Source organism: Oncorhynchus mykiss, chromosome 24 (assembly GCF_057628025.1).
Source record: "Oncorhynchus mykiss isolate SJ-2025 chromosome 24, ASM5762802v1, whole genome shotgun sequence".
Lineage (NCBI taxonomy): Eukaryota > Metazoa > Chordata > Actinopteri > Salmoniformes > Salmonidae > Oncorhynchus > Oncorhynchus mykiss.
In genome coordinates this window covers 15,515,686-15,528,419 of record NC_143045.1, presented here as the reverse complement: position 1 = coordinate 15,528,419, position 12,734 = coordinate 15,515,686, and the positions used below count along the sequence as shown (strand labels likewise).

The window sequence follows — 12,734 nt, the reverse complement described above, 5'->3', positions numbered from 1 at the left end:
CCCTGCATTTGGCTGTAGTTTATTGTGTCTTTTTGTTTATCTAAGTATGCTATTAACCATGTAGTATATACTGTACTGTATATACAGTGGGGAGAACAAGTATTTGATACACTGCTGATTTTGCAGGTTTTCCTACTTACAAAGCATGTAGAGATCTGTAAACAAAATTTAGCACAGGTACACTTCAACTGTGGGAGACGGAATCTAAAACAAAAATCCAGAAAATCACATTGTATGATTTTTAAGAAAATTAATTTGCATTTTATTGCATGACATAAGTATTTGATACATCAGAAAAGCCGAACTTAATATTTGGTCCAGAAACCTTGTTTACAATTACAGAGATCATATGTTTCCTGTAGTTCTTGACCAGATTTGCACACACTGCAGCAGGGATTTTGGCCCACTCCTCCATACAGTCCTTCTCCAGATCCTTCAGGTTTCGGGGCTGTCGCTGGGCAATACGGACTTTCAGCTCCCTCCAAAGATGTTCTATTGGGTTCAGGTCTGGAGACTGGCTAGGCCACTCCAGGACCTTGAGATGCTTCTTACGGAGCCACTCCTTAGTTGCCCTGTGTTTCGGGTTGTTGTCATGCTGGAAGACCCAGCCACGACCCATCTTCAATGCTCTTACTGAGGGAAGGAGGTTGTTGGCCAAGATCTCACGATACATAGCCCCATCTATCCTCCCCTCAATATGGTGCAGTCGTCCTGTCCCCTTTGCAGAAAAGCATCCCCAAAGAATGATGTTTCCACCTCCATGCTTCACGGTTGGGATGGTGTTCTTGGGGTTGTACTCATCCTTCTTCTTCCTCCAAACACGGCGAGTGGAGTTTAGAGCAAGCTATATTTTTGTCTCATCAGACCACATTACCTTCTCCCATTCCTCCTCTGGATCATCCAGATGGTCATTGGCAAACTTCAGATGGGCCTGGACATGCGCTGGCTTGACCTTGCAAGTGCTGCAGGATTTTAATCCATGACGGCGTAGTGTGTTACTACTGGTTTTCTTTGAGACTGTGGTCCCAGCTCTCTTCAGGTCATTGACCAGATTCTGCCGTGTAGTTCTGGGCTGATCCCTCACCTTCTTCATGATCATTGATGCCCCACGAGGTGAGATCTTGCATGGAGCCCCAGACCGAGGGTGATAGACCGTCATCTTGAACTTCTTCCATTTTATAATAATTGCGCCAACAGTTGTTGCCTTCTCACCAAGCTGCTTGCCTATTGTCCTGTAGCCCATCCCAGCCTTGTGCAGGTCTACAATTTGATCCCTGATGTCCTTACACAGCTCTCTGGTCTTGGCCATTGTGGAGAGGTTGGAGTCTGTTTGATTGAGTGGGTGGACAGGTGTCTTTTATACAGGTAACGAGTTCAAACAGGTGCAGTTAATACAGGTAATGAGTGGAGAACAGGAGGGCTTCTTAAAGAAAAACAGGTCTGTGAGAGCCGGAATTCTTACTGGTTGGTAGGTGATCAAATACTTATATCATGCAATAATATGCAAATGAATTACTTAAAAATCATACAATGGGATTTTCTGGATTTTTGTTTTAGATTCCGTCTCTCACAGTTGAAGTGTACATATGATAAAAATTACAGACCTCTACATGTTTTGTAAGTAGGAAAACCTGCAAAATCGGAAGTGTATCAAATACTTGTTCTCCCCACTGTATATTCCATGTATATCACCCTTCCAGACGAGGGGCTAGTTTCTGAAAAACGTGTTGTTTACAAACAGATTTAATGTAATCTTTTGACCTCTTACAATGTATATATATGAAATATCTCATCCACCAGATGAGGTGATGGCCATTGACCAGAACTTTCTGAAGGTGATTCTGGAGAACCACATCCTGAAGGAGAAGATCACTCTGGGACAGCTGTACAACGGACAGCGCCTGGAGACTATCGCCGGGAAGTTCCTCAGAGTCTTCATCTACCGCACAGTGAGTCTCTGTGTGTGTGTGTTTGAGTGTGTGTGCTGGTATGCGTGTGCATACAGTATGTGTGTGTTTGTGAGAGAGAGAGTTTGTGTGAGTATACAAATGTGTGTGTGTGTGTGTGTGGGTGTGTGCATGTGTGCGTGCGTGCAAGTCCATCTCTTGTCTCTGAACAGCTGGTCAAACACAATGGCTGTCTGCCATACAACACATATCCTTTTCACTGGGCTATCCATCTGCTGGACTGACTAAGAGTCTGTTAATTCAGTAGCTAGTAGACTATTCATTTCCATGTCTTATTAAGGGCTACTTCAGCAGATGTTCCAACTCAAATTTCAGTTTTAAAGATGCTCAAAAAAGACGTTAGCTGTCTAGAGAACCAATTAGCCTAGCTGGCTAACTATCTGGCTAGCTAACTAGTTAGGTGCTTATGCTAGCATACCAAAATGCCCACATAGGTCATAATTTTGCTAAAATTAGGATATTAGGACTAGAGTTACATCATCAGGATAAAAAAAAGTTTTCACTTAAGTGGTTCTTTAAGCTGTATACCCTGTGTCCTGTCTGTCTGTAGGCGGTGTGCATAGAGAACTCCTGCCTGGTGCGCGGCAGCAAGGAGGGCAGTAACGGAGCCCTCCACCTGATGAAGACTCTGATGAAGCCAGCTGAGGCCACCATGTTCCAGATCCTCACTGACAACGGAGGATTCAAGTAAGCTGCTTGTGGACTTATAGGCTGTGTGTGCTTTAGCCTGGTCCCACATCTGTATGAGCTTCAGCCAATGAAATAGTCAGATAAGTTAGCTCAAGCTCATACAGATCTGAGATCAGAATAGTTGAAGGATCAAGGGGCAGATGAAGATTGTTCCGATTTTGTGGCCAACTCATGAATATATTGTATATTATACAGTGTTGGATTTGGAGTACAATCCTGTCTCACCCCCTACTCCTGCTTGAGAAAGGATGTTCTTCAGCCAACCCAATAGCCAGAGAGTCAGAGAGTTCACTAATCAGACAGAGTTCAATCAAATTTATACAGACCTGGGAGCAGGCTGGGAAATGTATTAAGAGTTTATACAGACCAGCGGGCCAGCTTCTTTCCAAATCATGTACACCTCTTGCGAGTGATCTTTTCATCTAAATAATACCAAGGATCTCATCACTGAATAGGATCCTTTTCTATAGCTCAATCGGTTCGTACGGGCGGTCACATGTGTTGGTAAGGTAGAGAACACTGGTTAAAGCCCAGTCAGAGACAAGTTCAGGAACGAGTTCTATATGCTAAGCTATCACACTGGCACCAGTTATATCTACCCTCAGTGGTTGTCATGAGAGCCAGGTAACTGTTTCCTTCATCATGTTTTGGTTGTAGGATCTTCCTGTCACTGATGGAGATGGCTGGTCTGACTGACCTGCTCAAACAGGAAGGAGAATACACTCTGTTCGCTCCCAGTGATGAGGCCTTCGCTGGTGTCAGCGACAGTGACATGGCTCTGCTCAGAGGTTGGTTCATCTCTTAGACTCTCCCTCTCTCTCCGTCCCTGTTAGTCTGTCTCAGTCTCTCAAACAAATATCAGAGCCAGAGGTTTTTCTTGTCTAGCCACATCGTGCTGGTCAGGAAAAACTGCTGACCTTAACCATAGCTACCATAGCTACAAGCTATGTCAAAGGAACATCCATAAGTCTTAGAGTTAGTAGATGCATGTACGATATGTACTATGGATCCATCGTCTTCCATCTAAAACCCTGTCTGTTCTGGCCAGGTAATATGAATGCCCTGCGTACCATCCTGCTCTACCACTTCAGTAACGGAGTGTTCATCGGCGGAGGTTTGGAGACTGGGGTGACCAACCTCCTCAAGTCTCTGCAGGGAAACAACCTCCGAGTGCTGCATGTGAGTCCAAACCTCTCAACACTCAACAGGGCTGTAAATATAAGACATCATGGCATCATGGCTGCAACAAAATCAATCCTGAAGAGATTATACAATGTTTTTACAGTGAATCAAGAGACTCTCATCCTGATCCACTCCGTATTACTAACAACCGCAATCCTTTGTCATCGACAATGTCAACAAACGTTTAAACTAGGAGTTATGGCTAAATTTGACTTCTTGGAACACATATATAACACTTAAACATGTTTGGGAAAAGAGAACGTCTAAAATAACATTCATTTGATGAATAAGAAACCAGAATCGCATTTGTTGGATGAACTTCCCCAGAGACAACTTCCCCAACATAATTCAGCATTCTGACAAGACTTAGGATTTTGCAAAGGTATTTAGTATTTTCATTTTGGGTTAATTTTATTCTTAGCTTTTAAGTTGTGTTACAGCAGTGTCCTTAGGGTCATATTCTAAGACGATAAAAACATTTAAATAAAATAAAATAAAGCAGAAAGCCATGTGAGGTCTCTGGATGTTTGTTGTGCAGAATATTCATGATTTAGTTTAGATGACATTTTACCCAAAAACAGACAGTTGCATTCCACTGCTACCAATGACTTTACAGAAGTTAAGCTATACTAAAGCTACCCTTAAAAAATATAGTTTACTGAACTAAAGTTACCTTGAAAAGGTAGTGCAGTATATGCAAACTACTCTGTGATAAATTATCATATGGAAATCTGAAATGTCATAGACTACAAATTGCAAGAACACATTACTTTGACCTTATGTTAACAGCATGTTTAAGTTAGCCCATTAAACACAAAAACAACGCTTCAAGCAAGAATTAGTCATGTCTAATGCCAAAAAATTAAGTAAATTCTTGCCTACTTCACCCATATTTCATTTTTGCCAAAAAAGTAATGTGTTAGTAGATATAGTAGTTACCTACACCGCTACATGGTGGAAAAGTAATTGACCACTGAAAACACTACGTAGATTTGAATTTAGTTTAACTACCACCAAAATGTTCGCTGCAAAATGTAGTTACATGTAGTTCACTACTCCCCAACACTGAATGTTGCAAATGTTCTGTAGTTCTGTAGCTTAACTACATTCAGAAAGTATTCAGAACCTTTCACGTTTTCAACATTTTCTTACGTTAAAGCCTTATTCTAAAATGTATTAAATTGTTTTATTTCCACACCAGTCCACCAACAATACCCCCAATTTATATTTAAAAAAAATAGTCACATTTACATAAGTATTCAGACCCTTTACTCAGTACTTTTTGAAGCATCTTTGGCGCCGATTACAGCCTCGATCCTGTCAAGCTCTGTCAGGTTGGATGGGGGGCATCGCTGCACAGCTATTTTCAGGTCTCTCCAGAGATGTTCGATCAGGTTCAAGTCCGGTCTCTGGCTGGGCCACTCAAGGACATTCAGAGACTTGTCCCAAAGCCTCTCCTGCATTGTCTTGGCTGTGTGCTTAGGGTTGTTGTCCTGTTGGAAGGTGAACCTTCGCCCCAGTCTGATTTCCTGAGTGCTCTGGAGTAGGCTTTCATCAAGGATCTCTCTGTACTTTGCTCCGTTCATCTTTCCCTCGATCCTGACTAGTCTCACAGTCCCTGCCGCTGAAAAACATCCCCACCGCATGATGCTGCCACCACCATGCTTCACCGTAGGGGTGGTATTGGCCAGGTGATGAGCGGTGTCTGACGTGACGCTTGGCATTCAGGCCAAAGAGTTCAATCTTGTTTTCATCAGACCAGAGAATCTTGTTTCTCATCGTCTGAGAGTCCTTTAGGTGCTTTTTGGCAAACTCCAAGCGGGCTGTCATGTGCCTTTTACTGATGAGTGGCTTCTGTCTGGTCACTCTACCATTAAGGCCTGATTGGTGGAGTGCTGCAGTGCTGGTTCTGGAAGGTTCTTCCATCTCCACAGAGAAACTCTGGAGCTCTGTCAGAGTGACCATCAGATTCTTGGTCACCTTCCTGACCAAGGCCCTTCTCCCCCTGTTGCTCAGTTTGGCCGGGTGGCCAGCTCTAGGAAGAGTCTTGGTGGTTCCAAACTTCTTCCATTTAATGCTGGAGGCCACTGTGTTCTTGGGGACCTTCAATGCTGCAGTTTTTTCTACCCTTCCCCAGATCTGTGCCTCGACACCATCCTGTCTTGAAGCTCTACGGACAATTGCTTCAACTTCATGGCTTGGTTTTTGCTCTGACATGCGTTGTCAACTGTGGGACCTTATATAGACAGATGTGTGCCTTTTTAAATCATATCCAATCAATTGAATTTAACACAGGTGGACTCCAATCAAGTTATAGAAACATCTCAAGAATGGTCAATGGAAACAGGATGCACCTGAACTCAATTTAGAGTCTCATGGCAAAGGGTCTGGATACTTATGTAAATAAGGTATTTCTGTTTTCTTTTTTAATACATTTGCAAAAACTTCTAAAAACCTGTTTTTGCTCTGTCATTATGGGGTATTTTGTGTAGATTGATGAGGAACAAAATGTCTTTAATCCATTTTAGAAAAAGGCTGTAACGTAACAAAATGTGGAAAAAGTAAATGCCAACCTAATTGAGAGACATATGGCACATTACCAGCTGGCACCCATAACTCATCTCATTGTGGCTGTCTTATCTGTAATCATCCCATCAGTGTTTGTATCTTAATCCCCTCTACTCCTCTCCTCCAGGCTAACAACACAATTAGAGTGAACACTATTGAGGTCCCTGAAAATGATATCATGGCCACTAACGGAGTCATTCACTTTGTCAAAACCCTCCTCTACCCCGGAGGTAAGACTGACTCAAACCTCTCTGACTGCCAGCTCCTCTGTTGGAGAAACAAATTATACCCTGATTAAATTGTCATGTGTTGAAAGACGCACTGTGCAGGGAATCATTTCTTGATATATTGTATATATTTAGCAGTGCTAAATGGTTCAGTACGTCTAACACCCTGTGTTGTGCTGTATGTACACTAATGTAAAGTGTTACCAGTACGTCTAACACCCTGTGTTGTGCTGTATGTACACTAATGTAAAGTGTTACCAGTACGTCTAACAGCCTGTGTTGTGCTGTATGTACGCTAATGTAAAGTGTTACCAGTACGTCTAACAGCCTGTGTTGTGCTGTATGTACACTAATGTAAAGTGTTACCAGTACGTCTAACACCCTGTGTTGTGCTGTATGTACACTAATGTAAAGTGTTACCAGTACGTCTAACAGCCTGTGTTGTGCTGTATGTACACTAATGTAAAGTGTTACCAGTACGTCTAACAGCCTGTGTTGTGCTGTATGTACACTAATGTAAAGTGTTACCAGTACATCTAACAGCCTGTGTTGTGCTGTATGTACACTAATGTAAAGTGTTACCAGTACGTCTAACACCCTGTGTTGTGCTGTATGTACACTAATGTAAAGTGTTACCAGTACGTCTAACACCCTGTGTTGTGCTGTATGTACACTAATGTAAAGTGTTACCAGTACATCTAACAGCCTGTGTTGTGCTGTATGTACACTAATGTAAAGTGTTACCAGTACGTCTAACACCCTGTGTTGTGCTGTATGTACACTAATGTAAAGTGTTACCAGTACGTCTAACACCCTGTGTTGTGCTGTATGTACACTAATGTAAAGTGTTACCAGTACGTCTAACACCCTGTGTTGTGCTGTATGTACACTAATGTAAAGTGTTACCAGTACGTCTAACACCCTGTGTTGTGCTGTATGTACACTAATGTAAAGTGTTACCAGTACGTCTAACACCCTGTGTTGTGCTGTATGTACACTAATGTAAAGTGTTACCAGTACGTCTAACACCCTGTGTTGTGCTGTATGTACACTAATGTAAAGTGTTACCAGTACGTCTAACACCCTGTGTTGTGCTGTATGTACACTAATGTAAAGTGTTACCAGTACATCTAACAGCCTGTGTTGTGCTGTATGTACACTAATGTAAAGTGTTACCAGTACGTCTAACACCCTGTGTTGTGCTGTATGTACACTAATGTAAAGTGTTACCAGTACGTCTAACACCCTGTGTTGTGCTGTATGTACACTAATGTAAAGTGTTACCAGTACGTCTAACACCCTGTGTTGTGCTGTATGTACGCTAATGTAAAGTGTTACCAGTACGTCTAACTCCCTGTGTTGTGCTGTATATACTCTAACGTAAAGTGTTACCAGTATGTAGAGGTAACTGCCAAAATAAAGAAAACGCCAACGCCAAAGTGTAGGGTGTTAGGCCACCATGAGCCCAAACATGGTTTTATGCCATGTAAACCATACCATATGGTTTACATTGTTTTCATGCTCATCAAATAATTCAGTGATCACTTGTGCCCCGTGGATGGGGGCATTGTCATCCTATCGGGGCAAAGCCATGGTAGCAAAAAATATTGGCCAAAATAATGGCCTGCCCAACATTTTGGGCATGATGGTATGTTAATTGCTTAATTAACTCAGGAACCACACCTGCGTGTAAGCAATTTTTCTTGTATCCCTCATTTCCTCAAGTGTTTCCATTACTTTGGCAGTAACCTTTATGTACCCTGGTATGAAGTGTTACCAGTATGTTTAACACCCTGTACTGTGCCGTACTGTACAGTATTGTACCCTAGTATAAAGTGTTACCAGTATGTCTAACACCCTGTACTGTATTGTCCTGTAGAGCTGCCTGCTGGAAACTCTGACCTTCTGGGGCTGCTGAGAAGACTCATCAAGTACATGGAGATCAAGGTACTGTACCAGGCCACACCCACATAAAGGAATTAGGGAGAACCCTGAGATAGCAAGATGAGATTAGCGTCTAAGTGTTTGTTACAAAATTACCTTAAGATGACAAGACACTATGTAAAGCCTTGAACAAATACAGTACCTACCACATTGGAGTTGAGCAGAACGATGTGTACACAGACCTACAGTAATATGGTTAACAGCCTCTATTCCTTCTTTCTATTCATTCACAGTTTGTGTCAGGATACAGATATAAGGAAATCCCTCTCACATTCATGAGTGAGTACAACTGTATCAGTCCAAGTCTTAGATGTCTGCTGTACCTTTTTGCGATGCAACTATTTGTAACTTTGCTGTTGTCCTGTGATTAACTGCTGTGTGTTTTCGGTTTCCTTCAGAGAGGACGATCGTCACACGCGTCATTGAGTCAGGTAAGTTACAGTTAAAGGATTGAAACAATGAGGGCATCCCAGATGGCGCAGTGGTCTAGGGCACTGCATCGCAGTGCTAGCTGTGCCACCAGAGACTCTGAGTTTGCGCCCAGATTCTGTCGCAACCAGGAGGTCTGTGGGGCGATGCACAATTGGCCATACGTCGTCCGGGTTAGGGAGGGTTTGGCCGGTAGGAATATCCCTACCGGGATGGATGGCTTCCGGGTTGGATCTGCATTGTGTTAAGAAGCAGTGCGGCTTGGTTGGGTTGTGTTTCGGAAGACGCATGGCTTTCGACCTTTGTCTCTCCTGAGCCCGTATGGGAGTTGTAGAGGTGAGACCAGATAGTAATTACTAACAATTGGGGAGAAAAGGGGGTAAAAAAAATAAAAATTCATACATAAATCTTAGCATTGTGTAGTGTACAAAACATTAGGAACACCCATCCTAATATTGAGTTGAACCCCTCTTTCCCTCAGAACAGCCTCAATTCATCAGTGCATGAACTCTAAAAGGTGTCAAAATCATTCAACAGGGACGCTGGCCCATGGTGACTCCCACAGTTATATCAATTTGGCTGGATGTCTTTTGGGTGGTGGACCATTTTTGATACACATGGGAAACTGTTGAGTGTGAAAAACCCAGTGCGTTGCAGTTCTTGACACACTCAAATTGGTGGCTGTCTCCTCCCCTTCAGCTACACTGATTGAAGTGGATTTAACACATGACATCAATAAGGGATCATAGGTTTCACCTGAATTCACCTGATTCGTCTATGTCATGGAAAGAGCAGGTGTTCCTAATGTTTTGGACACTCAGTGTACATTCATTTTACATGATATATCATGAGTAGTCTTGGAAAGACTTGAAGACATTGTGCTACAAGAGTTGATAGACTAGTTGGCACAGTTCAGATAAGGAGGATCTCTGTCTTCCATGAGATTCGTGACCCACGTTCAAGAGGAAAAACCATTGTGGTTGTTCAGATAATTACAGTACAGACAGCAACAAGAGAAGACTTGCCATAGCAGCAGACACCTGGAAAGGTTTTATCTGTTCTGGATAAAATTATCGTTCTTTATTGGGATTTGACTTTTAAGGATTAATTCTTGATGTGAAAGAGAAATATGCACAGAAGTTCAAGTTACTGTTTATGCAATTATCTCCAGTCAAGATTCTGAGGGGAAAACTAATGTCTTGGAGAGAGCCTTTACTCTGAACGTATCTGCAAAGCACATATCCACGTGTCCTTTGATTATGCAATATATTCCTGTCATATGAATTCTTTTAAAGCCAATGAAGGTTGGGCTTCAGTCTAATTCGATACAGACAATATTTGAATCAAGAAGTAGAGGAACCAATGACACACTACATGTCTGTGGTTCATGGAGTCTGGAGTTTTTAAGTTCATTCGGACCTTCAGATCTTACTAGTTTGCCGTTTAAACGTCATGTTCTTCAATGATGCTTTCGATGTTATTTATTTCAGTTGTTAAACTTGTTTTCCTCTCTCTCTTTCTAAAGCGCCTGATGTGACCCACGTGACTAGGGTTATCGAAAGGGAACCTACTATCACCAAGGTGACCAGGGTGATTGAGGGACAGCCTACCATCACCAAGGTAACACCAATGTAACAAACCATGTTTCAACCATTGTATCCACCCATGTAACCACCAAATCACATTGAGCATCGGGAAAAGCCTTATATGAATCTAATACATGATTATGATTATTAGGTGACTAGAGTCATTGAAGGCGAGCCAAAGTTCACCAAGGTCACTAGAGTCATCGAGGGAGAGCCCAAGGTCACCAAAGTTACCAGAGTGGTCTCAGGTACGTACCTCACAGACACACAGGTCTTTCTTGACTCCTGTCCATGAGGTCTGAAGAACTCTAGGTACATATTAACATGTAGTAAAATTAACCTGTTTTGGTCTATAGTTGCTATACGGTGTATTGATTCACTATATGAAACAAAGAAGTGAATGTTTGGGTTGCTGAGGTGAGACACAGGTCTACAGATGTTAATGTGTTGTACTGAATTCCCTTGACTCTACGTCACCCCTGGATCATGACTCTTACATCTGCCACTCTGTGAAAACAGTATGTTTCTATGTGAAGACTGATGTAATGTTTCAATATGTTGTCATCCACAGGTCCTCAGTACTCGGCCAGCAGCAGTGGCTCCAGCAGTGGTATCTCCAACATTGAGCTGGAAGGTCAGTAACATCACCCCTTTGGTTGTAGATAGATAACTTAATATAGAGGAAATAATGCAATGTTACATTGAAAATCACATATATGCATGTCACTGGGTAGACATGTGACAGGTTCTGTTAGAATCTGGGTTGAGTGACAAACAAGATTCAATCTAACTGTTACATTTCCATCCTGTGATATTTGGCATAGTCGGCAGAATTAGTCAATTGTCCAACATAATTGCTTGTTTCGTTAGAATATATAATAGTCCCATCTGTGACATATACAGTAACATCCCTGTCTCCGTCCTGTAGGTGCTGACTTCTCCCGTATCACCACCATCGAGGGAAACCCCTCAATGCTCGACATGGACTCTGAAAAAATCACCAAGTTCATCCAAGGTAAGAGACACATCTAAACTCTACTCATCCCCACTGGGTTCTGTAAGGATCTGACGTGATTAAGATATGGTTTCTGTTATGACTGGAGTTTGGATTCTGTAGGGTTCTATAATGACTATAGTTTAGGTTCTGTAAGATTCTGTAGTGACCAACATTTGGGTTCTATAAGGTTCTATAATGACTGAGGTTTAAATTTGTCTTCACAGAGGGAAACCCGAGACGAGTAACTGGCAGGAAAATTCCAGGTAAAACATGATTCCTTGATAACATAACATACTGTTTGACCGTGTTGGGGGATTCAAATGATGGGTAATGTCATCCTACGAGGATCTTTAATTGCGACCATTGAAAGAGAATGACCACCTATCATTGAACATTGACTTGAACTTTATTTATATTATTTGAGTGTATGATGATCTTTCTGTTGTCTCTATCCCTAGCTGGTGCCAGGAGGAGAGTCAGACCAGAGGAACAAAGAGCATAAACATGGACAGACCAGGTGACTAAAGATGCACCAGCAACCAGAGAGGAACAACAGAGATAATGTCAATGAATGGTCTCCCATAAAAGCTCTACACTCCAAATGATGCGTGTGTAGACATACAGAACTTGAACTTAGTGAGACCAGTAAAGCCATTTGCTAAACAAAACAAAAATCATTGATGCATGTATCTAAAGATAACTAAAAGCCATCAAGATATGTAAATAGCGTACGCATATTTGTGGGTTTTCGGTGTATATTAGAGATGAAAGATTAGAAGCTAGCCAGGGGTAGCAAAATAATCTTTGAAACCAATCTTTTGAAAGCCTCGACCATTGGTTGAGGTGATACAACAGGATTTTTAGGAAGATTTTGTAATTTACCTCTGCATGATATCGAGTTTGTGGTGCTCACATAAAAATAAAAATAATAAAAAATAAAATGTGATTGCTGTTTTCTGACAGTGACTTCATTTCTGCAAATGTTTATATTTTTCTACCAGATGTAATTTCAGCTCTGATCTGAGTTTCACAGTAGTGTGTTTGCTCTCTCTTTCTGCCTTTCTGTCTGACTGTCTACCTAGCTAACCATAAAGATATTGAGTTTGTCTTTGCTTTTAGAAGTTTCACATGTGCAACACTCTGA

At 41.9% G+C, this 12,734-nt stretch overlaps 1 protein-coding gene across 1 annotated transcript in view; it reads left to right on the top strand.

The window, feature by feature from the left end:
• LOC110503830 (periostin) overlaps nt 1-12,531 on the top strand; it is a 35,303-nt gene extending 22,772 nt beyond the window's left edge. The window contains exons 10-23 of the mRNA XM_090218441.1: nt 1,801-1,949; nt 2,518-2,654; nt 3,315-3,445; nt 3,706-3,836; nt 6,535-6,637; nt 8,514-8,581; nt 8,812-8,857; nt 8,977-9,009; nt 10,533-10,627; nt 10,745-10,841; nt 11,165-11,227; nt 11,522-11,608; nt 11,815-11,853; nt 12,049-12,531. Of these exons, the coding sequence (XP_090074567.1) occupies nt 1,801-1,949; nt 2,518-2,654; nt 3,315-3,445; nt 3,706-3,836; nt 6,535-6,637; nt 8,514-8,581; nt 8,812-8,857; nt 8,977-9,009; nt 10,533-10,627; nt 10,745-10,841; nt 11,165-11,227; nt 11,522-11,608; nt 11,815-11,853; nt 12,049-12,092 (1,223 nt within the window). The 3' untranslated portion in view covers nt 12,093-12,531. The remainder of the gene's footprint in view (nt 1-1,800; nt 1,950-2,517; nt 2,655-3,314; nt 3,446-3,705; nt 3,837-6,534; nt 6,638-8,513; nt 8,582-8,811; nt 8,858-8,976; nt 9,010-10,532; nt 10,628-10,744; nt 10,842-11,164; nt 11,228-11,521; nt 11,609-11,814; nt 11,854-12,048) is intronic.
• Nucleotides 12,532-12,734: the final 203 nt, after the last annotated feature.